Genomic DNA, 27,654 nt, shown 5'->3' with positions numbered 1-27,654 from the left:
CCGGGCCCGGGGGCGTGGTCAGAGGCGGGGCCGGGGCGGGACTGCGGTTGCGGTCCCTGCGCCCGCGGCGGCGGAGGCGCAGGCGGTGGCGAGCGGTGAGTGCTGGGCTGGCGTGCTGGCGGGTGGGTGTTTACGGTCGGGCTGTCGGGACGAGCAGGGGTGGCAGCGGGGGCTCTCCTCCGGGCTGGACTCGTCTTTCCTTTTCCTCCTTCTCTCCTGGCCCGCGCCGGGCATCGGGCGTCCCTGCCCGGCGACGGCGGAGTTGCCTGCATCCGGGCCCCAGGCTTCCCGGCGGCGGCGGCGCAGAGACGAGATGGGGATGCGGCCTCTTCCCCGCTTTCGCGCTCGCGGTGCCCGAGCCCTTCCCGGATACCCAGCCGGGGCCGGCGGGAGCGCAGCCGCTGTGGGCTGGAGAGAAGGGGGCCCGGGGCACCGAGAGGCCTTTCCCCGGGGAAGGCCAGAGGGCGGGCGGCGCGCGGCTCCTCCGGACCAAGTCAGGGTTCGCTGGGAACCGAGACAGCCCCTGCCCGCGAGGAGATAATGGGCGAGCTATGGCGATGTGGACAGACCGCACGCCTGCAGAATTGCAGAAGTTTGTGAGGAGAGTTCCTGTGTTGTAAACGTGGGCAGCGGTGTTAGCGCGTACTCCCTTTCTGTGGGACGTGACCTGGTTGCTTCACTGCTCGGAGATTACACAGACTTACTTAAGGGAAGTGACCATTGTGACTTGGGCATCACTTGACTGATGGTAATCAGTAGTAGAAAGAAGCGCACTGATTACGGGTCTGTACCCACACTGGGTCTGTCTAGCCACAGTGTACTCCGCAGTGCTTTTGTATTCAGGAAGAGGAGAGAGGTGATGCACTTGCCCAGGAGGGATGGCCCTTTCACACATAATAGAGATTGTTAGGCTCTAGCAGAGTAGCAGTCTGGTTGTGGCAGGTGGATGAATTCCTATTCAAACTGTTCCCATCCATCACCAGTGGTGTGAAACAAGGGTACACAATCTGTCTGGCATTACTTCTGCTTTGTACAAAAGGTTCAAAAACAAGTATTGGAAAATCTTGTTAGATATGAGCTTTCTTTCTAGACGTTGGAAAACAACATAATCTGAAAACCACAGAAGCAAAACTATAATATATGTGGTACTGATAATATGGAGTTAGAATACTTGAAATATGATGGTGTTATTTGACATAGGTACTGTTACCACCGCTTCTGCCAAGCCCTGCCGCTTTAGGAAAACCCTGAATCAGTTGGAAACTGCCTCATGATGACTGGGCATTTTATACAACTGAATTAAAAAATGATAGACATTACTGACCACATTGCAGATTGTGTGCACTAAGCCAGCATTTGTCTGCTCCAGGAAACAATTGCATACAACTTATGAAGTTGATAAAATAGTCTCTCTATTTGGCTAGGTTGGCAGTCCAAAATTTGCTTTGTAAGAAAGAAGTTTAAAAACCAACGAAGACCTCTTTCAAGCCTGCCCTTATGCCCTGTGCTAAGTAGTTCATTGGAATGGTAGGTTAGCCTGTCTATTTGAGAAACTTGGATCTGTAAGAGATGGCCAGATGGTGACATCATAAATTTCATCTCTGAGTCTTGCCTGATGTTGAAAATTTAGAAAGTGTCGCAAACTTTCAGATGTTACAAGCAGTTCACTGTTCTTAAAGTGGTCCTGGGCAGCTTCCTTTTTGGAAGGTGGACTGGTCTAGGATCCTTCCTCTCTTAGGGCTGGTAGAAAATCAACGGAAAGCATGGTTACAAGAAGTGAAGGCCTTATGCTGGTAGAATTCTAATTTAAATAGCAGTGGACCAAACAACTTTCTAAATACCAATCAGGGAAGAGATGGCTGATATTTAGCAAAGGTTTAAGGAAAAATAAAAACCTCAAGCTTACCACTCTGCTGAAAGTTTTAACAGAAGCTAATTAATATAATCATATGTCTGCATATGTTGGATTATTTTCAGAAAGTATATTGCGTAAACCCTCATGAACCCTGTGCTTTGTTTACAGGAGAGGCAAGCCACCATCCCACCCGATTTGGATCCTGGCTTCCCTCAAAAGACTCTATCACTAATGTTTGATAACTCTCTGGAGTAGCCAACACTACATGTATCTAAGATATGTAAATAAAAGACTATTGGTTTTGAACTGATTTTTTTTTTCAGCCACATTTGTATATATGGATTCTTCTCACCAAAGGTGACAACTTCTGGTATTAGTAAAATCACTTTCCAGCTCTACTAGTTATACTTCTCTATGACGTTTCATTTGTTAGGCTATTTCTTTTGGCAGGATTTAAAGCTAAGCAATCCAGCATGATCCTTGTCTTTCATTTTCTTTCTGATTAGGAGTGAGACTGAATATAATTAGTGGTCTCTAATAGTTTAATTTTCATAATCAGGTAAAAAGTTTTCCCACAGTTCGATCAGACTTTGCTCTAGGACTCAATTCTTTTAGGAAATACTTTTCAATATAATGATGAAATATTTGAGTGATAATATTGCCTTTATGATTATTCACCTTTTTTTCCAAAAAGAAAGAATGAAAGAGCAACATATGTGCAATATAATTTTATAGTTGTGTGTTTGCTCAATGCCCGGGCTTCCAGTTTGCTGCTCTTAATGTTTGCAATAGCATCATTACAGTTTCAGTTCAAATTCTTGTATTCCGTCATTGCAAACTGTTTAAATTGTATCCAAAACAGTGGATATTTTAAATAAGCTGTAGAGCTTATATCCAGTGTAGTCTCTTAAGACTATTAAATTGATATATTAAATGTATTACTTAAGTGAATTCCTGAAATTAAAAATAACACATGTGAAAACTATCTTTGTGTTAAATCATTTCTGCACATACTTATGGTTAACTGTTTTGCCAAGCTCTATATGCCTATTCATAATATGATAAAAGTATTCATTTAATGCTCTAAAAATAGAAATCACTGGTTTTCATCAGACTGTAAAATCTCTTGAGAAGATGTAGATAAAAATTCTTTAAGTAAAATGGCTTACTTTGACATAAATTTAGTTATAGATCGAATGTTAGCTCCCAAAGCAATCAATGTAGGCAAAGATAGTTTGTCTATTAGCTGTTCTCCATTGCTATTATGATTAATGGATTTCACAGTTTTAGATTTGCTTAAATGAAATTGTCATAATTTTTTTCCACTTTCAGTCTTCTGATGCAAGTCTTCAATTAGAGTAGAGCCATGTGTCATTTAATGACAGAGATACTTTCTGAGAAGTGCATCATTAGGTGATTTTATTGTTGTGTGAACATCATAGAGTATACTTACACAAACCTAGATAGTGTAGCCTAATACACACCTAGGCTAGATGGTATAGTATGTTGCTCCTAGGCTATAAACCAGTATAGCATGTTACCCTACTTAATATTGTAGGCCAGTGAACCCCAACCTTTTTGGCACCAGGGACCAGTTTCATGGAAGACAATTTTTCCATGGACCAGGAGATGGCAGAAGGGATGGTTTTGGGATGATTCAGGCACATTACATTTATTGTGCACTTTATTTCTATTATTATTACATTGTGATATATAATGAAATAATTATACAACTCACCATAATGCAGAATCTAATGCTGCTGCTGATCTGACAAGAGGCAGAGCGAGTCATGTGAGTGATGGGGAGCAGCTAGCTGTAAATACAGATGAAGCTTCGTTCACTCACCCACCACTCGGCTCCTACTGTGCGGCCCGGTTCCTAACAGGCCACAGACTGGTACCGGACCTCTGCCTGGAATTTGGGGGCCACAGCTGTAGGCAGTTGTAACACACTGGCAAGCATTTGTATATCTAGGCATATCTAAACATAGAAAAGGTATAGTAAAAAAACCAGCATAAAAGATTTAAAATGGTATACCTGTATAGGACACTTACCATGAATGGAACTTGCAGGACTGGAAGTTGCTCTGGGTGAGCCAGTGGGTGAGTGAATATGAAGGCCTAGGATATTATACTACTATGGACTTTATAAACACTGTACACTTAGGTCACATTAAAGTTGTAAAAATAATGTTTCTTTCTTCAGTAATAAATTAACCTTAGCTTACTGTCACTTTTGTAGTTTAAAACTTAATTTTTCCAACTTTTTGACTCTTGGAATAATGCTTAGCTTAAAGCTTAAACATGTTGTACAACTTTACAAAAATAATTTCTTTCTTTATATCCTTATTCTATAAGCTTTTTTTCTATTTAAAAAAAATTTTTTTTTTTTTTACTTTTTAAACCTTTTTGTTAAAAACTAAGACACAAACACACACATTAGCTTAGGTCCACACGGGGTCAGGATCATCAGTATCACTTTCTTTTTTTTTTTTTTTTTTGAGACGGAGTCTCACTTTGTTGCCTAGACTAGAGTGAGTGCCGTGGCGTCAGCCTAGCTCACAGCAACCTCAAACTCCTGGGCTCAAGCGATCCTTCTGTCTCAGCCTCCCAAGTAGCTGGGACTACAGGCATGAGCCACCATGCCCGGCTAATTTTTTCTATATATATTAGTTGGCCAATTAGTTTCTTTCTATTTATAGTAGAGACGGGGTCTCGCTCTTGCTCAGGCTGGTTTCGAACTCCCGACCTCGAGCAATCCACCCGCCTCGGCCTCCCAGAGAGCTAGGATTACAGGCGTGAGCCACCGCGCCCGGCCAGTATCACTTTCTTATATGTCCACATCTCGTCCCACTGGAAGGGCTTCAAAGACAATAACACACATGGAGCTGTCATCTCTTATAATAGTAATGCCTTCTTCTGGAATACCTCTTGAAAGAGCTGCCTGATGTTCTTTTACAATTAACTTTTTCTTTTATAAGTAGAAGGAATACAGTCTAAAATAAATAAAAAGTATTGTATAGTAATATATAAAGCAGTAACAATTGTTATTAAGTATAATGTACTATACATAATTGTATGTGGTATACATTTTTATACATACTATACATAATTGTATGTGGTATACACAATTAGTGGTGCAGTAATTTTGTTTATACCAGCATCACCACAAACACTGAAGTAATACATTGGCCTATGGTGTTATGATGGCTTATATGACATTACTGGACAATAGGAATTTTTCAGCTCCACTATAATCTTGTGGGACTATTATTATATATGCTGTTGAACAAGATGTTGTTATGTGGTGCACGACTGTATATGCAAGACAGTGATATTAGTTTTATCCTAATATCATATAGAATGTACCTTCTTAGAGTGATATATTTGTGCGGATTAAGATGCACAGGGACCAGGAGCCCTGGGTTCTAGCTTGTCTGCAAACTTGTTTGCTTTTCTCTGTGTCTGTTTTCTCAGTAGATTGAAGTGCTTCAGCTACTTGGGAGGCTGAGGCAGGAGGACTGCTTGAGCCCAGGAATTTGAGACCAACCTGGACAATGTAGTGAGACTCCTATTTTTGAAAACAAAATTTGCCCAGTGAGCTGGCCGATACTTGTAGTCCCCGCCACTCAGGAGGCTGAGGCAGGACCATTGCTGGAGCCCAGCAGTTCAAGGATGTAGTGAGCTATGGTCAAGTCACTACACTTTGCCTAGGCAACAGAGCAAGACTCTGTCTAAGAAAGAAAAAATGTAATAGGGAGGGAGGGAAAGAAGGATAAGGAAGGAAGAAAAGAAAGCCTGGAAACTTGAACAGGGCCTGTTCAGCCCTTTTGTTCTCTGTGTGTTCTAAATAAGTGAAGCTTTTTTATTTTAGCCATTTAGTATAGAACTTTTTTCTCAATAATAGAATGCTGTACTGCTTTAATACACTTGACTAGTGTATTAAATGTATTTATCTTTGTCTTGGTATTTCAATGTCATTTTAAAACTAATATTGGGCTTTAGTATCCTGATACCCCAAAAGTGAATTAATTGAGGATAACAGGATTGTTTGCTCATTTTTCGTTATGGCTCCAGAGTTGTGTTTTTGCAATCCTATATACTTTTTTTTTTTTAATGTTTTAGCAGCTTTAAACTAATTCTTTTATCTGGTATTATATTACATTTCTAGAAATACTGTAACAAAGCACCACAGATCGGGTGGCCTAAAGTAACAGTAATTTATTCTCTCACACTATGGAAGCTTGAAATCTGAAATCAAGGTATCTGTAGGGAATCATCCTCTGAAGTCTCTAGTGAAGACTCTTTCCTTGCCTCTTCCTTCTGGTGGTTACCAGCAATCTTTGGCATTCCTTGACTTGTGATTGCATGATTCTAATTTCTGCCTTTCATCTTCACATAGCTGTCTTCCCTTTGTGTCTGTGTGTCTCCAAGTCTCCCTCCTTATAAACACACCAGCCTTGGATTGGGACCCACTCTAATCCAATGTGACCCCATCTTAACTTGATCACACCTATTTCCAAATAAGGTCGCATTCACATATACCAGGGGTTAGGATTTGGACATATCTTTTTGGGAGGATACAGTTCAACCTATGGCAAGTGTCATGGTCTCTAGCTGAGCCTGCCCCTTCTGTTGTGCTCCTCTTTGGTTGCTATGCATTAAGGACCAAATATGCAATCATACTAGAATTGCACAGAGACTGGCTATTTGGGAATAGTAAGGGTCTATTCTATAAGCTTTAGTATTTACTATTTCATGTGAATACAAAGAGGCCCTTTTTTAGTTCATTATTTTGAATTTCTCTTTTTGTTTTTGTTTGTTTGTTTTCTGAGAAAGGGTCTGGCTTTGTCACCCAGGCTAGAGTGCAGTGGCATCCTCATAGCTCATTGCAACCTCAAACTCTTAGACTCAAGTGATTCTTCTACCTCAGCCTCCTTAATAGCTGAGACTCCAGGCACATGCCCAGGTTATTTTGGATTTCAGCACTTATGTGCTGTAAATATAAGTGACAAATTACTGTGTCTCATAAAATTATCAACATAGCAACAAACATTTAATGTGTACCTACCATACTAATTGAATATCACTATCTTGGTAGGAGACAGCAATCTTCTAAATCTTTGACTTAAGAGGAAAAATCATGTATGTCTAAACCATTTGGGGTTTTGATGGATATCTCTAAAATTGCTGCACCTAACCACGAGTTTTATGTGTCATTGTTTAGATATCTCAGGAGTATTCAGCTAATGTGACGGTTGGGATGCCGTGATGTCGACTCTCTGCCCGCCGCCATCTCCAGCTGTTGCCAAAACAGAGATTGCTTTAAGTGGTGAATCCCCTTTATTAGCAGCGACCTTTGCATACTGGGACAATATTCTTGGTCCTAGAGTAAGGCACATTTGGGCTCCAAAGACAGAGCAGGTACTTCTCAGCGATGGCGAAATAACTTTTCTTGCCAACCACACTCTAAATGGAGAAATCCTTCGAAACGCAGAGAGTGGTGCTATAGATGTAAAGTTTTTTGTTTTGTCTGAAAAAGGAGTGATTATCGTTTCATTAATCTTTGATGGAAACTGGAATGGGGATCGGAGCACATATGGACTATCAATTATACTTCCACAAACGGAACTTAGCTTCTACCTCCCACTTCACAGAGTGTGTGTTGATAGATTAACACATATTATCCGGAAAGGAAGGATATGGATGCATAAGGTGAGTAGTTTTGAGCTTATTAACCATGCTAACCTAACCATTGAAAGTTTATTTTCTGATGCATTTATATCTAATTTTTAGAAATTATATGCAATTAATGTCAAACAATAGATGTTATTTATTTTGCATCTACCCTATTAGATGCAGATAGATCTGGTCTGATGGCTATGCTCTTCATAATAATTGTGGAAGGTAAGAGATGGTAGCTCCACATTATAGGTAAAAAGCTAAAACTTAGAGAAATTAAGAAACTTTTAGAGCCTGGATTTGTCTTGGAAGCCTTTGAGTCTAAAACCTTTTTTTTCCCTTTCATTGCGTGACCCTGTCTTTCACTTACAGCTTAAACAATTGTTTCATAAGCTGTCAGCCATGTAGCCTTTGATCCCTTTAACTTCTTTGCCAAATTCTCAAATTTGTAAAATGAAGAGGTTGGACCAAATGGTTCCCAGGAGATATTCCTTTTAATTTTACAGATTAAGCTAGAGGAAATTATCGTTTTCTTCTAAATCCTGTAGTTTAATATATAGCAAATCTATGTTTCAGCATAGTTTTGGCGTATCTGAAGAGCAAATTGAATTCTTCTTATTTTCCAGTTTGATACTAACCTGGAGTCCATTTTAAAGCATTTTCAATTTTATAAAGCTAACCCAATAGTAAGGAAAAATAGTATCTTTTAAAAGAGTAGTTTTTTACTATGTTTGCAGACTTTCCTCTTATTTCTCGTGTGTTTATGAAAATCATTTAAAATCAGGAGGCTCTATATTCCCTAGATTCATCTTGATCTTGTTTAATTTGAAAAGTACAAGTCATTATTTGAAAGCTTGCTGATGTTACATTGACTATTTTCTGCTAAATTACCTGTTTTTTCACTGCAGAATAAACAGTGTTTTGATTTTATTTTGTATTGTCCACAAGAGCATGGATTTGTTAATTTCCTGCCTCCCTGCTTTTATCCCCCTAAGATAGAAAGTATTTTAACTGTAAACTAAATTACACAAGAACAAGTCTACATTGAAAAATAAGCCAATATCAAAATGTTGTGTTTTTTTTTAAATAAACTTTCTTTTTTTTTTTTTTATTTCGGCATATTATGGAGGTACAGATTTTAAGGTTTCAATAAATGCCCTTTCCCCCCCTCCCCCCACAAGTCTGAGTTTCCAGCATGACCATCCCTCAGATGGTGCACATGTCACTCGTTATGTATATATATACCCGCCCCCCTCTTCCCTCCCCCCTCCCCAATACCCTATTACTGTAGTACCTATGTGTCCACTTAGGTGCTACTCAGTTAATACCAGTTTGCTGGTGAGTATATGTGGTGCTTGTTTTTCCATTCTTGGGAAACTTCACTTAGTAGTATGGGTTCTAGCTCTAACCAGGAAAATATAAGATGTGCTATATTACCGTTGTTTCTTAGAGCTGAATAGTACTCCATGGTATACATATACCACATTTTATTAATCCATTCTTGGATTGATGGGCACTTGGGCTGTTTCCACAGCCTTGCAATTATGAATTGTGCTGCTATAAACATTCGAGTGCAGGTGTCTTTTTTGTAGAGTGTCATTGGATCTTTTGGGTAGATGCCCAGCAATGGGATTGCTGGATCAAATGGTAGATTCACTTGTATCGCTTTAAGGTATCTCCATATTGCTTTCCACAGAGGTTGAACTAGTTTGCAGTCCCACCAGCAGTGTAGGAGTGTTCCTCTCTCTCCACATCCACGCCAGCATTTGTTATTTGGAGACTTTTTGATAAAGGCGATTCTCACTGGAGTTAAGTGATATCTCATTGTAGTTTTGATTTGCATTTCCCTGATGATTAGAGATGATGAGCATTTTTTCATATATTTGTTGGCCATTCTTCTGTCTTCTTTAGAAAAGTTTCTGTTCAAGTCCTTTGCCCACTTTTTAATAGGGTTATTTGATTTTTTCTTCCTGATTTTCGTGAGTTCTAAGTATATTCTAGTTATCAGCCCTTTATCGGATACATAGGATGCAAAAATTTTCTCCCATTCTGTAGGTTGTCTGTTTACTTTCATGACTGTTTCTTTGGCTGTGCAGAAGCTTTTTAGTTTCATCATGTCCCATTTATTTTAAATAAACTTTCTTTTCCTCAGGAAAGGCAAGAAAATGTCCAGAAGATTGTCTTAGAAGGCACAGAGAGAATGGAAGATCAGGTAAAGCACAGATTGCATACTGTCAAATATCATTATTCCCATCCATGGCTTATATGTCTGTATAGGGATGATACTGTTTTTGTTAAGGCTTTGAAGACATGTTAGTTTGACAAAGAGAGCCTGAAAATAAACAGAGCCTTTATAGAGGTGTATAAAATAAACGATGAAAATTTCCGTATCTTATATCTGAAGAGTTAAATAAGTAAACAAAGAAAAATAGTAATTGCATCTACAAATTAATGTTTTGTACTTTTTCTGTTTGTACAGAATAAGTTTTGGAAAACTTGTTCATAGTGAAAATAAAAACTTTTCTATGAGATTTTCTTTAAAGTTTTGCTTTCCAAACATTTACACAGAAATAGCCATAATAGGAGGAGAGTGCATGTACCCCTAAGTTGTCTGTCTGGGGGTGCAGGCCTAGCTCTAACCACAGTATTTCTTTAAAGTCTTACGTTGTATGTTTAAAACTCTCATAATTTACATTTTATTCTATGGAATAGCTATTTGCTTAAATATTGAGATTTGCCAGTGATATTCCTTACCCTCTTACTATTCAGGCTTCTGGCAACATAAACTCTTTAGGAAAATGTGCCATGTTCATCCCATGGCTTTGAGTGGTACTGGCAACAGACACCAGAATTTGAGAAGCATGATTGCAAGGGTATGGCTTCCCTTGTAGAAATTAAATGCAAACCATTTCTGTGTAGAGTGCTGACATGGTTTGTCTTGAAGGGGAATCTCCAGTGGAGAAGAGGTGCTTCACTTTTACTCCCATTACCCCTGGCATACTACCTCCATTGCTCCTCCTTATAAAACTCCACTCTTTTAAAAAAAACAGGCAGGTTGCCGTTTCTCTGGTTCTCCATTGCATGACTGAGATAGATGATAATTTAAAAAAATAATTTTTCTAAAAACTTGTGAAAATATAGGGACATAAATAAGGAAAATACAAAACCCTATGAAGTGATCTCCTTTGCCAAATTGTTATCTTTGTACTTTTATAGATAGCTTTTCAGTCCAGAAGAAGTAATTCTCAGAAAAGGTCTGAGACTTAAAGGAAAAGGCTTCCCTTTACCCAGAGAAGCCCAACCTTTATGTATTGGTCAATAAACTGGGTCCCCAGTAATGAGGTGACTTTGACCAGTCTCTAAGCTGCTTGTTATGACTATTTAAGTAGAGTTATCTCAAGGTAAGGAAATTTAGGGCCAAATAAAATTCTGCTTTTACTGGGATTTTGTTTTTCAACCCAAAAAGCTGTGCATAACTAAGTTGATCACTATTAATGAATTTATGTCTCTGTTTTAAGAACTGTGCTTGAAAATGTTATCCTACTGTTCTGTGTCAGAAGGAAAGTATATTTGAGACAAACTGACGTTTTTAAAGGGGAAACATTGTACTTACTATTGAGAAGTTCCACTTAGAGAAGTACAAGGAGGAAAAAAAACATGGGGGATTTTCCTTTAGAGCCTCTTCTGTATTCAGCCTTGTAGGATTTTTTGTTTTTGTTTTTGTTGTTGAGTTTCAGTGAGGATATCCAGTCATTTACAATGATGATAAATGTCTGAGATCCTATGTACAAGATACTCTGCATGAAGTACTACATATGCTCAAACCTAAGGGGAGATATTTTCCCAAAATTTCTGAAAAGGAGGAGTTGCCTTATAATTGAGTCCTTGCAAATATCACACTATGTGCTTTCAAAGACTTTATTTTGAACATTAAATACTTCTTAGGGAAGACACATTAGTCTGCTGGAATAACTTCAGTCAGTGCTGATTTTGGAATCCTACAACTATCATCTGATAAAATCACTTCACAAGGAAGGAAATTTAACACAGTTTCAGTCATTATTCTTGTTGGCTTATATGTATGTGTTAATTGTAATTGTAAGCAAGGATTTTAATGATTAAAAAGCAAACCCAATAAGTGGTTAGTTGTGGAGGTTACTGCAGGATGGATTTTTAAAATAAAACTTTCTGTATTTATATATATATATTTCTATATGATTTTCTATATTATGCAGCTGAGCTTAGGATAAAATTTCCAGGGGTAACATCAGATTTAAATTCTCAAGCAACTTACATAATAAGGGGTTCTGAAAAACTAAAAAATGGCTCTAGGTCTGACAGAGGTCCTAACTGAAAAGATGATTATGGAGAGTTTGAATATAATCATTTCATGAAATGTGAGTGAGGAAAAACAACTATTATTCATTTTAAATAATATATGATTTTTAAAATATGTTTAGCTAAAAGTTGGTAGACATTTGATTTTCATCTGTATCTCAAAAAGTTTACATATTCAGGTTGGTCAGAAAAGCAGTAGGTTGGTGGTAGTAATAAATAAATGATGGTTCACCCATATTTGATATATTTTACATTTATGGTGTTTTGTATTTACTTTCCAGTTTGATTCTATTAATAGAAATTATAGATTTCAAAATTATATTTTTGTGATGTAATAAGTAGTAGTACTATCTCGAAAGAACTAAAGGAAATTTTTCTGTTTTGATTCTGAAATTATGAAAATTTTGATTTGCATTTGGGTAGGTTATACCTTATTATGAATGTGGAGGTTGAGTATTGATTCACGCTTTCCTATTGAGTTATTTGGTAAGGATTTCAAAATATTTATGCTTGGCTCTCCTCATTTTTAAATATGAAATGTATTCATGACCTTTAACAAGACTTTTTATATCTGAAGTCAATTTCAAAGGAGATAATTTCTGAATGTGACATGGTGATTTAATTATTGCGTGTAGCAGTAAATGATAAACTGCTGGATTCTACACTCACTAAAGAAAATTATTCCTGGAAGAATGAAAATAGCTTTAGATAGCATGTAAATCCTTTAGAAATATTTTGGAGTAGTAGACTTGTTTGAGGTTGTGTTTAAAAAGTTACCAAGTATTTCCATCAAAGAATGTTATTCTCGCTTTCATTTTAAATTTCTTATTGTCCAGCTTATCCCATATTATGTGATTTTCTTCATTTTACTTTATTTTATAGGGTCAGAGTATTATTCCAATGCTTACTGGGGAAGTGATTCCTGTGATGGAACTGCTTTCATCCATGAAATCACACAGTGTTCCTGAAGAAATAGATGTAAGTTTTTATATTATTAAATGGGAATAATTATATTCTTTATCAATTCCCTTGAGTTATATTACGATTATGTATATTGGTAATATTCTAATTTTAGTAGTAATCATTTTGTCATACATTCTATTCATAGATTGTATTAGCCACTAACAAACAAGGACACAAAAATCCTGGATTTTAGGGCAAAACAGAGGCTTTTTTGATCAATGATAATTATGACAAAATTAAATTTATTTCATTTATTTCACCACTGTTATAGAAGTGGGGGAATCCCAGCCTTTATAGAAGCGATTAGTATTTAATGCAGTGCTTATTGGACATTGTGCTTATTGCACAAAGCAATGTGCAAATCAGTGGCTGTTAATGGAAGTTTACTTATATTCCCCAATTTGATTTCCTTAATTATTTGTTGAGGACATTTTGAATCATATACTATGTGTATATAGAGATATCTTTAGGGAACTATTCTTGTTGCTTTTTTTGACTTTGTCCTTAAGATAGATCTCATTCTGACACTCAGAAGAGGAAGTTGTTCTTGTAAAAATTGTTGTTTAACCTGCCTGACTGGCTTTCACATTTGTTTTAAAAGTTAATGGTAGTGCACAGAGATTGTTTTATGAGAAGTCTTAATTTTCAGAAATGAAGACAATATTTATATTGAATTTAGGTTTCAGAAAACTTGTATATTAAAAAGCGTTATTTCAGCACTATGTTATAGGTAGACTAATTTTTTTTTTTTTGGTACATTTTAGATAGCTGATACAGTACTCAATGATGATGATATTGGTGACAGCTGTCATGAAGGCTTTCTTCTCAAGTAAGAATTTGTCTTTAAGTAAAAGCTGGGTGAAGCAGATATAAATCTTATGCTTTGGAAGGAAGAAAACAGAAATATCTACCTGCTCAGATTATTCTAGTAACAACATGGCATCCTTGAACTGTTGCTTAAATTTGTGTTATTTTTTCACTCTTTATATTTCTGTGATATATTTAACATTTAATCTAAAAGCCTTAATGGCTTGAATCAGAAACACTTTTGTCCTAAATCTGTTCAGTGTCAGCCATTCATACATCATTTTTAATCCCATTTGACTTGAAATAAATCACTTAACCTCTTTACATATCAGTTGCTTCAGCTATAAAACGATGATATTTTACTAACTAACTGGGTTATGGTAAGGCTTAAAGGAGAGAATTTCTGTGAAAGGCCCCTGAAAAATACAAAGTTCAAGACAAATAAAAGATGGCATTATACTTACAGCTTTGCTGTTTATCACGTTAAGCTATTCTGAGTTGTTTGAAGCTCACTCACTTTTTTTTTGTTTTTAGTTTGTGAAATTGTTTTACAGCCAATGTTTTTAATCTATTTTCTTTAACTTACAGTGCCATCAGCTCGCACTTGCAGACCTGTGGCTGTTCTGTTGTCGTAGGTAGCAGTGCAGAGAAAGTAAATAAGGTAATATATTTTATAATCTAGCAAATGATGTGACTTTTTAATACTGCTACCATATATCATGGGTTATCATTTAAATGTTAGGTTGTAATATCTAATAGTATAAGGAAGCAATATAATCTCACCAAATTGCTGTGTTACTCTGTGGGCAAAAGTGAATTTCAGATAAATTGTTTGCATAGGAGTCATTTATCAGTTTATTTTGATAACTGGTAAATAACAGTCTCAGTTGTAAATAAATGATTTTGAGAATATTTTAAAATCAGATATTTTAGAGATATTTGTCTTCTGTTTCCTTTAATAAAAATGAAGAGCCATGTAATTTTGGTACCAGTTCCAAAGGCATGTTATTCGATTGTTCATCTTGATTTCATTGTCTTGGTTTTCCCCCTAAATCGAATCGATTTAGCTTTTAGGAAGCTGTGGCAATTAAGTGGTCAATGGAGGTTGTACTTTATTCAGTGATGTTTGTGACCACTTCCTTTAGTGCTATATGAGTTAATAAAGAATTAATGAACAGCTAAATTTCCAAGCATTAGGCAATAAACTAATCGATCTTGCACTTTTCTTCACTGACCATTAATTACAAAAAGTCCAGAGATAAGCCCATATATCTATCACTTTAAGTAAACCTAATTTTTTTAAAGTTTTATATCAAAAATATGTTAGGAATGATTTTCACTTTATAAAGATATGTTTAATTTATTTTTTTCTGTAATAAGCCTACCCTCTGTACTTACATGAGCCTAAATTAATCAAAATTATATTCCTTGGCCAGGCATGGTGGCTTATGCCTATAATCGTAACACTCTGGGTCTGTGAGGCTGAGGCAGGAGGATCGCTTGAGGTCAGGAGTTCAAGACCAGCCTGAGCAAGAGTAAGACCTCCGTCTCTCTAAAAAAAAAAAAAATTATATTCCTTGTATAACCATTTATGCAAGATTAGTTGCATTTAGGGACTAGTGATCTTAGTTATTATTTCTGTTATCCCGAAATCTGTTGATTTCAATCTGGGACTTCCAGAGCCATAGCGTTCCACAGAGGGACTTCTCAGTCTGCTTTATGGAGGAAGAAAGTCTCCATGGTTGGGGCTGTGTATTTTAAACATTTTCTCCTCCTCCAGCCTCTTTAGTCAGAACAGCTTCCCTTTTATCTTTTTAATTTGAGAAAAAAGTTGACACTGCTCTAGGTTGAAAACCACTACTTTAACAGAACAACTCTTGATGCAGTCTGAATTTGAACATAGTTACATGGCTTTTTATTTTTCCTAATTGAGTTGTAGGTCAAGTCCTGTTCGAATCCGAGATTTCTAAACCCCAACCAATGACTTGCTTATGTCAAATTTGATAGAATTAATTCTATTGAAGGATTTCGACACTATTATTTCTTGTAATCAATTTCACATGTATAACTACTACACAGAAACCATAATTCTGCCTAATTTAAATGCATTTAGTTTTCTTGTCCAAAATTATTTGCTTGTTTGAAAAACAGTTACTGCTGAGTAGAGATAGATCAGTGATTATATTAGGTCATTATTTCCCACTGAAATATAGGTTCCATGGTCAGATAAGTTCGAGAAAGTCTGCATATTGTATCATTCACCTGGAGAGTCATAATACATAAATAAACATTAAAGGTTTGAGATACCATACATAAGTTTACCAAGCATTTCCTAAACTTATTTGACCACAGAATACCTGTTTTAAGCAACAACTGTTAAAACCCATGGACTGTTATTACTGGTGACTAAGAAATACTTAGTTCTTAGGATGTATTTTATTGATGATAACAATCAAAATTCCTATTCAAATTTCTTTCATAAGCAAATCAGTGGTCCTTTACTTCATATTTTAATGCTAATATCTTTTCTTTTATAGATAGTGAGAACCTTATGCCTTTTTCTGACTCCAGCAGAGAGAAAATGCTCCAGATTATGTGAAGCAGAATCATCATTTAAATATGAGTCAGGGCTCTTTGTGCAAGGCCTGCTAAAGGTATAGTTTCCATTTATCACGAGTGAAACCAATTCTAAAAGATTATTTTGAAACTCTTCATAAACATATTTTAATTATTAGCATTTAATGTATCTCATATGCCCAGAAACTGAACACAGCTCTGAACATAGAGTATATATGTTTTATGGATTTACAGTTAGTATTATCAGTGAAACACCATGGAGTATCTTTTGTTTTTCAGGTGGTTCTCTGTAGCTAAGTGTCTAGCCTCAGGATTTTTTTTTTTAATATATGCTTGAATCAGCCTATACATCTAAAATGGGAACATTTCTTTTTTACTGAATAGATTTGAATTTTTGTGTTACAATTTTGGGTTTATGTACCATATTCACTTATTAAAAAGAAATCAAAAGCATCTTAAAAGTGTATAGGATTTGAGCAGTTCCCACATGTTTTATAAAATATGCATATATTTCTAATATGTAACATATATTCAAAAAAACTTATATTTTTGAAACTTTTATTTGCTCAAGTAGCAAAACAGATAAGTGTAAATTAGCAATTATTTTCAGTATAAAGGGAAAGACAGTTCACTTTGTTGAATCTATTGTTGGTATTTTAATTATAGTCAAAAATGTGAAGACATAGCTTTTCTAATGGCTATGTGATTCTCTCATAGTGAATGCTTTCTTGAGGATGTAGGCATAGCAAAATGAAAGAAAAAAATATTAAAAATTGTTGCAAATAAAAATTGAGCATTTTCAATAATATGCCTGCTATTAGCTCAGAATAATAGTATTTAAATGTAGAAATTAGTTAGAGGAAACATATTTCTAATTTGAATTTTATAAATCTGAAAATTAGAACTTCTTCCTGTTAAAGTCATAATAAAGTCTTCATACTTTATTTCCTCAGCACCCTCTCATTTAATTATACAATTTTAGCCCTGAAAGAAACCTGTACCAGGGGCATAGAGAAAAACTTGAAGTTATGATTTAATGAAAAAATATTTAAGAGTTTTACATTCAAATACAAATTATATAGCCTTCAAGAAAATACCTTGACATTATATGAAGATGATTATTATAATATTATAAGAGTGAAAAAATGGAAATAGCCCCTGTCTTTCTGTTCATATGACATAGCACAGTACCTCATATTCAGTAGATACTTGTTACATGGTAACTGGCTACCCAGCTGACTCTACCTGGAAAGAAATAAGCTTTTTACTGATAAAAATACATTTTCATTGAGACACATAAAAAGCATAGAATAATCAAGAAAGAAAAAGTCACTTGTAATTTCACAATCCAGTGAATAACCACTGTTAATATTCAGCATATATCTTTCTAGTCTTTTTTTATTCTGTATCTGTTTTCTTTAAGCCCCCCCCCCCATTGGATTATACTCTGCTTGTTCTAATCTGCTTTTTTCCTAATATATTGTATGCCTCTCAATTTCAAAACAAACTTCAGCAGCTTCAATTTTAGAAGAGAGATAGTAAGCCCATTTTTATTTATGTAATCACTTCTCCTTTCGGATGCGTAAGGTTGTTTATGATGTGTTGCTATTAAAACCAGTCAGTGCTATAGTGAACACTTCTGTCACTCAAATTTTACACGCAGTCATGAATAATTTCTTAGGACAAATTTTTAGAGATGGATTTGCTGAATCAAATCCAGTTTTGTTTTTTTTCAATTAAAAAAATAAATCTTCATATTGTTTGGCATAGAAGACAGTACATTTTCCTTTCATTTTGACAGGATTCAACTGGAAGCTTTGTGCTCCCTTTCCGGCAAGTCATGTACGCTCCGTATCCCACCACACACATAGATGTGGATGTCAATACTGTCAAGCAGATGCCACCCTGTCACGAACATATTTATAATCAGCGTAGATACATGAGATCAGAGCTGACAGCATTTTGGAGAGCCACTTCGGAAGAGGACATGACTCAGGATACGATCATCTACACAGATGAAAGCTTCACTCCTGATTTGTATGTAGTGCTCTGCCTTCTGCTGCTGTTCTCAAACAATATGAAAACTTTTGTCAAGCAATGTGTATCTTTTATGAGTCAAAACAAAACAAAAAAGTCATGTTTAAAAGAAAAGAAACATTGCTAACAGAATCATGCTTGAAGAAACAATCAAGCATTTTTTAAATGTTCCATTTTATTTCCTATAATTGTGTTTCCCCTAAAATAAGTAAGATTTACTAAAATACTAAAATAAGTAGCCCTTAAAACAAATATTTAACTATTTATTTAGTAAGTATATATTGAGCTCCTAGGCACTGTTACTAGGTGCTGGGGTGGATAGTGGCCAACCAAAGAGGCTTAGCCCCCCTACATTGCTTATAGCCTAGTATATAACAGTTATTAGACAGGCTTATTAACTAAACCAAAAAACTAATTCTAACTCTTTTTTTCTTGACATATGAATATAAAATATAGCAAAGATGTTGAACTATATTAATAGAGCATTTTTTACTTTGTATTTCAAATTATTTTTCATTTTTTACCAGGAAGTCTGATCAGTAAATTAAAAAAGGGAAAATAGTGGTAATTAAATGTTGAATATGGACCCAATTGGAAAAAAAATGAAGGTGATAAATCTGTAATGATAAAACCCCAAGAAAATACTTAAATGATGTTTTGAAATGAGGGAAAGAATTATAGTATACTGTTATGGTTCTCTTTTATTAATTCAAAGTGGTTGCAGTAATGCTTGGCACATAGAATTTACTCAGTAAATGTTAACTATAATAATCTAGGTTAAGCATATAAGGCAGCAGTAATATTGGAGCAGGCAACTGTATTGTGTGTTTCTACAGAAAAATTTTGAGCTTAGGAAACAGACACATGAAGTACCAGTAGCCACACACTAAGTGTTGACCAAAAACATAGAATAGTAACATCATGTCCAAGGGATCCCCCAGCCTCCTATGTCTCTAGGCACAGAAAGATAACTTAATTAGGACCCATTTTTTTTCCCTAGTTTTCCAGTGTTCTTATTGGTTCTTTAGAAAGCTTTGGGAAATTGGTTTAGAAAATGAATTGGTCAAACCGGAATTCTACACCACTAAGTTTTCACCTATTGGTAATTTTGGCATACATGTAAAAGTTCTCAAAATTAATCTGTGCCCTCAAACATTTTTTTCTTTCCTACCGTGTTTAGTGCTTTTTCCCTCTTTTGATCAGTTGCTTAGGAGCTCCTTCTGGGTAATTTAGTGAACTTTAGAATTAGTTTGCAACCATTTAGTATTTTTGTTTTGTTTTGTTTTTTAGAGGAAGTGTATGTATATGCTTTTAACATTTCTTACTCATTTTTATCCAGCTATGTTTGTTTTGCTGATTTGACATACTATGATTAGCCAGCTATTCTTGTTTTGCTTATGACTAAATAATGTTGTGAATTTTTAAATTTTCTTTCCAGCTCTAAGCAAATTTTCTGAACATAAAATTGTCACCAAATAATATTTTCAACCACTAGATTATGTGTTAACTTTTACGTATAATATACTCATTTTTACTTTTAAGTGTATTTTTTAATGTTATTTACTGTTATTTTAAATTTTAACTTTTTAAAACAATTTCAGTCACTACCAGTACAATAAAAATCAGTCACTGGAAATATTCTTTTTTAACATTTTGCTTGATCTGATTCACTTATGACCAAGACATTCATTCAGTGAAACACGTATAATTAGAACACTAGACTTAAATAGCCTTGTTCTCTGTCCAAAGTCCAAGGAGGGGTCCTGTCAGTGCCAACCCAGTAATCATGAAATGCTGATGTTTTTCCCCCTTCTCAGTTTCCTTCTTCAGTAGTTTGATACACCCATCTCCTAAGATTGGAAACTTGAGGTACTTTCCTGTTTGTTTCTGCACACTCCCATCCTCTTTCTCTGCTCCCCTGCCACTGAATATATATATATATATTTATATATATAATATTTATATATATTTTTATATATTTAAATATATTTATATATATATATATATATATATATATATATATATATATATATATAATGATTCCTTGCCACTTCCAGTTAAAAATCTCTTTCCTTATTAAATGTTATGTTACCCCTCTGACCTCAGAAGAACCTAGGGAATATGGAAGAGAAAAGATAAAAGGGAGATGGGGCCCAGGAAGGGAACAATCTCTTTTGTTTGTTTTAGCACCTACTGTATCCTAGGTGCTGTTAGATGCACATTTTCTCATGTGGGCATTATGTCTTGACTTCTCACTCTGGTCATTGCCAAGGGAGGTAATACTTTCTTGTGTATCTGGTTCATGTTACTTGCAGATATTGGGCCTATCAATGCAAAACTGGTGGATAGTCATCTAGTTGTGTTCTCTTATCCTATTTAAATGTTTCTTCACATTTATCCTTTTATCTTGGTTTTGGTGATAGTGGTAGTATGTATATATTTGTTGCTGTTTTTTTTTTTTTTTTTTGACATGGCAAGAATTGGTAGTTATAATTACTAGTTGCCTAAGGCTCTCAACTTTTTTTTATAAGGTATGGGTACTAAAATAAGTTGATACATGTTATATATACATACTCTTCCTAGGGACTGCTTATATTCTTTAGAGAAAATAATTACATATTAACCTGACAATTACCAGTATATCCTTGAGTTAAAATGAATATATATTTTGTATCTCCAAATATATATGTCTATGTTACAAATATATTTATAGATAATATATCATTTATAAGAATTTAAAATATTTATTGGCTACAGTGAGGGATTATGGAAAGACATATATATAGCTATTTCAACATTTGAACTTTTTTGTTTTCTTCATAGGAATATTTTTCAAGATGTGTTACACAGAGACACTCTAGTAAAAGCCTTCCTGGATCAGGTAAACATTGAACTTGAGATTATTAGAGTGGATGAATGACATGTTTCTTTTATAATGTATCCTACAGTTCCTGTACTATATATATAAAGCATCATCTTTTTGTAGTATCTTTATGTAATATCTCTGATCTTGCTAAAGTGTCTAAATGATTTTTCTTTTGAATTATTAATGGGGAATAGCTTGTATATTAACAATTAAAGATACAGCATTCTCCACATCAGATAACAAGTATTTTAATATTTTAATTTCAAGCACCAACCTATAACTCAAGGAGTTTTTTGTCTTTAAAAGAGGAAGTTGTGAGGCGAGGCATGATGGGTCACACCTATAATGCTAGCACTTTGGGAGGCTGAGGAGGGAGGATTGCTTGAGACTGGGAGTTCAAGACAGCCTGGGCAAAATAGTGAGACACAGTCTCTACAAAAAATTTAAAAATTAACCAGGTGTGTGGTGGTGTGTGTCTGTAGTCCCAGCTACTCAAAGGCTGAGGCAGAGGATGGCTTGAGCCAAGGAGTTGGAGGTTGCTATGAGCTATGATGACACCACTGCACTCTAGCCCAGGAAATAGAACAAGATCCTGTCTCATAAAAGGGGGGGGGTGTTTATTTGCCTTAACTGAGCCAAAACTATATTTAAAACTTAGTATACTTCTATTTAAATGATAGCATTTTTATTTCTTTATTCTTTTATAAAAAGTCTGCTTAATTACACATTTGAAAAAAATTATAGTTTATATGGAACTTATTTCTTAATATTCCAGCTTTGTCATAATATCATTCTGGGGATCAAGCCAGGAAACTCTGTCACAGATGTAGTTTTGAGATAATGAAATCCTTATGTTAAGTAGAAATTTTGGATCCAGGTCTATGTGGTCCGTGACATATCGCAAAGTTCAAGGATAATTCATAGCATGGAATTTCACGCTTCTCAAGCGGAAATAAAATCCCTCCTGCTTTCCACCCCTACACATGCACACATTCTACTCCCCTTACCCCCAGCAAGAGTAGAGATACGTGAATAAATCAGTTTCTTGGAGTTTCAGTTTTATTTGAAGTGTCAACTTCTGGGATCTTCAATTTTATTTGAAGATTTGGGCACAAAAGTTAAGTAACACAATATGAAATAACTTACATAATGAGTTCTAATAATGAAATAAACATGGATATATTTTGAGGTAAAGTTTGAATGTGTTTTTAAGGATAAAATAGAAACTTCAGAAAACTGTCAGATTGCTTCTGGACCCAGCGCTTCTACCACACTGTGCTGTCTGTTAGGGGCCATCAGTGGAAATGGTTGAGGAGATGCTCTGATGTGTATTGTCTGCCAGGCACTTTCAGTGCTGAAGGTGCCGTATAAGTGGAATGGGAGCAAGCAGTGTATTAATGTGGTTCATCTTCTTGCAGGTCTTTCAGTTGCAACCTGGTTTCTCTCTCAGGAGTACTTTCCTTGCACAGTTTCTGCTTGTCCTTCATAGAAAAGCCTTGACACTAATAAAATACATAGAAGATGATACGTGAGTAAAATTCTTATGTGGAAGAAAAACCTTTGCTTTGGATATTTTCTATATTATAATTTTTTTAATTTTTCATTATTTGTAGGCAGAAGGGAAAAAAGCCCTTTAAATCTCTTCGGAACCTGAAGATAGACCTTGATTTAACAGCAGAGGGCGATCTTAACATAATAATGGCTCTAGCTGAGAAAATTAAACCAGGCCTACATTCTTTTATCTTTGGAAGACCTTTCTACACTAGTGTGCAAGAGCGAGATGTTCTAATGACTTTTTAAATGTGTAACTTGACAAGTATATTTCATCACAATCATGATTGCTGCTAAAGTAGCTCAGTGGTTTGGGGAAACATCCTTTCCCCAGGTCATGCCGCCAGAGTTCTACTCAGCAATTGCAGTTAAAGCCAGTTACACTACAGTTGTCACGAGAGTCTGTAAGGGGATGTCAGGTGCATCGTTACAATGGATGTCTCTTCTCCTAAATTTACTCTCTTGGGATACAGGCTTATGTTTACAATTATAATAAATACTCTTGCTGTCTTTTAAAGATATACTAATAGGATGTAAACTTGACCACAACTACTGTTTTTTGAAACTTACGATTCATAGTTTACATGTATCAAAGTGAAATCTGAGTTATCTTTCACAGGTTTAATACTAGTTGACCTTCCATCTTTTGGTGTTCCTGGGTGTTTGGGATTACTGTAATACTTCTGCAATCACCTGAAAATTAGAGCATTTAAATCATTGCAGTTCTACAGAAAAGAAGTTAGCTTAAACATAGGTTGAGCTTTAGAAAGAAAATATTAATCAAGCAGATGTTTAATTGAAATGAATTATTAGATCCTACTTTATAGACTTAGTCCTTGGAATTCAGTCTGTGTAGAAATGCCAAGCAGTTGTGTACAGTCCCTGATTATGGGGACCCACAGTCAGGGTGTCTTTTGTTTGTTTTATTGTTACTGCTGTTGTCAATATCCTATATAGTTGAGCTCTGTCCAGGAAAATATAGGAAATTGTATTTTATGTTTTACTAGTTGTTGCCAACTTTTTAAGTTAATTTGCATTATTTTTGAGCCAAATTGAAATGTGCACCTCCTGTGCCTTTTTTTTTCCTTTGGAAAATATAATTACTTGGAAGAAGTTCAGCTTTCACTGGTCAGTCATTTCCATCTTGTCCATCTTGCAGAGTCTTACCATGTACCTGATTAGGCAATCACTATAACTGAGATTATAAAATGCATTAGAGAATATACTAACAAGATCCTTTTTAAGGAACATAAAACAGTTCCTTATCTTCTTCCCTGTTATATCTCTGCCCATTTTTGAAGTTGTTGCCAGGTTGCCTGCATCACATAAAGAGTAGCAGGAGAAACTTTACTAAAGTGCTATTTTTCTAGGTGCTACTTTGGCAGAACTTAGTGGTCTGTTTCATTTGTTTCCTTAATTTGTTTGGACCATTTTGTTGGCTGTGAAATAACTGATTAACATAATTCTTTGCTAAAACCATGTTGACATAGTAGTGTACACAAACACAAATATTTTTTATTTAAAACTGTGGAAGTAACTTGAAAGGGAAAATATATTTATAAAAAAGGGATAAAGTGATAGAGCCCTTCTGCCCTATCCCACCAAATTTAATGAAAAGACACATTCTATTCTGAAAGGTCATAATAGCTTTCACATCATGAATCAGAAAGATATAGACATCTTGATTTTTAAATAAACATTGAACTAGATGACTGATAAACTATAACTCAGTCATGAAAAAATATATAGATATCACCTTGTAGTGTCCCATACTCAATGCTTCGTATACAAGAGATTCTTATTTGTATAAGTGCTCTTTTCTTTTGCTGGTTTATTGTACTGTCATATGGAATGTAAATTGTACAGTGAAATAAGTTATTAAAGCATGTGTAAACATTGTTATATATCTTTTCTCCTAGAAGGGGAATTTTGAATAAAATATCTTTGAAATTTTGTCTCTTTCAATTATTTGTTCAGGAAAAGCACTACTGTGATATTAGAAGACTGATCAGCTTCCTGTTTAGTTGATAATCATGCTGGATCTAAACTATTTTTTTAAATTAATTTTTTGGCTGAGCATGGTGGCTCACACCTAAAATCCTAGCATTTTGGGAGGCCAAGACAAGAGGATCATTTCAGCCCAGGAGTTCAAGACCAGCCTAAACAACATAGTGACACCCTATCTCTACAAAAAACTTCTTTAAAAATTAGCCGGATATGGTGTTGCATACCTGTAGTCCCAGCTACTCAGGAGGCTAAGGCAGGAGGATCTCTTGACCCTTGGAGTTTGAGGTTGCAGTGAAGGACTAAAAGGATTTAAGTCATACAGAGTATGTTCTCTGACCACAATGGAATTAAATTATAAACCAAAAACAGATATCTGGGACAACCTCAAAAACTTGGAAACTAAATAATGCTTTTAAAAGATTAGATAATTTTGTGTGTTTGGGGGACAGGAGGAAATTGCAAAAAGGGAGGTATCAGAGCATTGTGGAATGATTTCTATTAATATGAAGAGTGGAACTCAATCTGCCTTTGATGTTTCCCCATTATAGCCCATGCTTCACATAGATAACAGCATGATCCTCCTAAAATTAAATCTGGTGACCACTTCTGCTTAATGGCTCTCCGACACAAAATTAAGTCCAAGGTCCTAGCACACAGTTCTGTTCATGCCTCTAACTTTACTTGCCACAGAGCTGCCTAGTAAGTATTTCTTTTGTTGCGTTTGTTACACTTTTCTTTTGCTTGTTTATCTCCCCAGCTAGGCAAGAGAACAAGATTCTTGTCTTTTTCATTTTTGTGTCTCAGTGCTTAGCATGAGGTTTTACAAAGCATGCTTCCTGTAAATGTTAGCTGAATTAATATAATGAGCATATTAAACATTCATTTTTTGTCCTATCCAAAAAGAATCATTTCCTGTAAATTGAGGAAATTCCTTTCTTTATATAATCAGAAACTTTTTCCAGAAAATCCTTCATTAAAATTGAGCCTGTACACAACCCAGCTCTAAAATTTCAAAGACTTTGGGCAGTGATTTTCAGTCTTTTTGAAGTATTAATACCCTACCATTTTCTGTTTCTGCATTTGTGCCTCACTATCTCATCTCTTGCTGAAATGTTCTGTTTAAATTAATTGCTGGATAAATTGCTAAGCACTTTTCATCAGACCAATTAGGAAAATGGTGAGTATCCTTCTGAGGAGTGTGGACATTCAAGAAATCTGATCCAGTATTTAGAAAATCATTCCTGAGCTCAGAGTTGGCGCAAACTGGCACCTTCTGGCATTTGCTTGTGGGTGGGGAATGTGGAATGCTTTGAAAGCTGAATGAGTTTGTCAAGTTTTAAAATTCCCTTATGGCTAAAGGAAAACAGCATTCATTGTTTAAAAACACCATTGTTTGTTTTTTCTTCTTTTCTATTCTTTGGAGCCTGAATTTGCAAAAACACTCACACCCAGCATTTTGCTTCATGTACTTCTCCTAAGAATTCTGGAGACGTGAATATTGTGGAAACATTTTCATTGTGATTGTTCATAATGTTCATAACAAATGGTGAAAAGTCAGTTTTAATGCTCATACTGAATTTTGTGGAAAAGGATCATACTTCTTTTTGTCTCTGTAGGCAGATGTTAGAGCATGGGTACTGGAACCAGACTTCCAAGGCTCAAATCCTTGTTTTTCCACTTCCTAGCTGTAACCTTAGCGCAAGCCTCAGTGTGCTCATCTATTTTTTAAGAACAGAACCTACCTCATAGGGTTTCTTGAAGATTAAGAATGCTTGGAAGGGTAACTGGCACAGAGTAAGTACACAATAAAATTGTGTTGTGGCTAATATAGCTGTCATTATCATCATTGTTAAGCAATTAAATATAGAGTTCCCAAACCTGATTATTTAAACCATAGCAATTCTATAGCCATGATTCTAGGTGATACCACCTCAGCAGCAAGATTTATTTTCTTAGCTTGAGCCCACCACTGCCTCATTGCACATAGTAGAGAGTGTGGCCTTAGGCGAAAGTCATTATAGGAAATGAGAGAGGGTGCCTGTGAGGAAGTCTCCAGAAGCCTCACCCGGTTTTCAGATCTGTCCACTTTACTCCATCTCCACTGCCACTATTAAGACCTCATCATTTCTCATCCAGATGAATTCAACAGCTCTGGTCTCCATGGTTTCACCCACTAACGGCCCCCTTCCCCTTGCCCACCCTATTTTCTCCACTTAAGGTAGAGCAATCTTTCTAATATGAAAGTCCTGACTCACTTGCTTTAAAAAACCCTGAGTGACAGCTTCAACACAATAAAACCCACAATCCAAGGTGAAGCATGGGGACACCCCTCCAACTTTTTCTCTCGCTGCTCATACTCTCATGAGGAGCCCTGATGAACTCTCTAGTTTTCCCCAACTCACCTTGGTTGTATCACTGGGCCTGTGCACGTGCTGATCCCACTACCTGGGGTACTTGCCCTCTCCTCACTGGGATGAGCTTTACTTACCAGTCAGGATTCGCCTTTAGGAGGGTGTCCACATGTTTCCAGGGCCCTCCCCTCACTCCAGATGGAGAGCATTTCAGACTTGAAGCTCCATCAGACAGGACCTTGTCTATGAACTACCTTATACCCAATTGCATGGCACATAATTATTAAATATATGTTGAGTTAATTACGCTCAGAGCTCTTGTTAGTTTCTGTGCTTATAGTTCTAACATAGCACTTAAAGCATTATTATTACGGATTTGTTTATGTCTTCCATTAGACTGTGAGGTCCACAAGGCTGGGACATTGTCTTATATATCATTGTATCTCCAGCTTCCAGCATAGTGCTTGTCATGAAAAAAGGAACTCAGTAAGTTCTGAATGAATAAATAGTATCAACATGTCCCGACCCGCGGGACCTTCTGTTACTCGCGGGGGTCAAGGGGGACCTTGCCTGAAAGAGATGGGCGAGAGAAAGGAACGAAACCAAGCAAATGGTTGTCA

General features: G+C 35.9%; 1 protein-coding gene across 4 annotated transcripts; it reads left to right on the top strand.

Moving 5' to 3' along the window:
• Positions 1–27,316, top strand: C9orf72 (C9orf72-SMCR8 complex subunit). Of its 4 annotated transcripts, none has more exons than XM_076008792.1 (12): positions 1–95; positions 2,024–2,212; positions 7,083–7,570; positions 9,690–9,749; positions 12,758–12,853; positions 13,603–13,667; positions 14,234–14,306; positions 16,183–16,299; positions 18,024–18,259; positions 21,083–21,140; positions 22,544–22,653; positions 22,739–27,316. In XM_076008792.1, the coding sequence occupies exons 3-12, from the start codon at positions 7,127–7,129 to the stop codon at positions 22,923–22,925; spliced, it is 1,446 nt and encodes a 481-aa protein (XP_075864907.1). In that variant the 5' UTR covers positions 1–95; positions 2,024–2,212; positions 7,083–7,126; the 3' UTR covers positions 22,926–27,316. The 4 variants fall into 4 exon arrangements, with proteins under 4 accessions (XP_075864907.1, XP_020144944.1, XP_075864906.1 ...); XM_076008791.1 differs by having other exon boundaries at positions 94–159; positions 607–2,212; XM_020289355.2 differs by lacking the exon at positions 2,024–2,212 and having other exon boundaries at positions 27–95.
• Positions 27,317–27,654: the final 338 nt, after the last annotated feature.

Source organism: Microcebus murinus, chromosome 12, assembly GCF_040939455.1.
Source record: "Microcebus murinus isolate Inina chromosome 12, M.murinus_Inina_mat1.0, whole genome shotgun sequence".
NCBI lineage: Eukaryota > Metazoa > Chordata > Mammalia > Primates > Cheirogaleidae > Microcebus > Microcebus murinus.
This window is presented reverse-complemented; position numbering and strand designations above follow the sequence as displayed.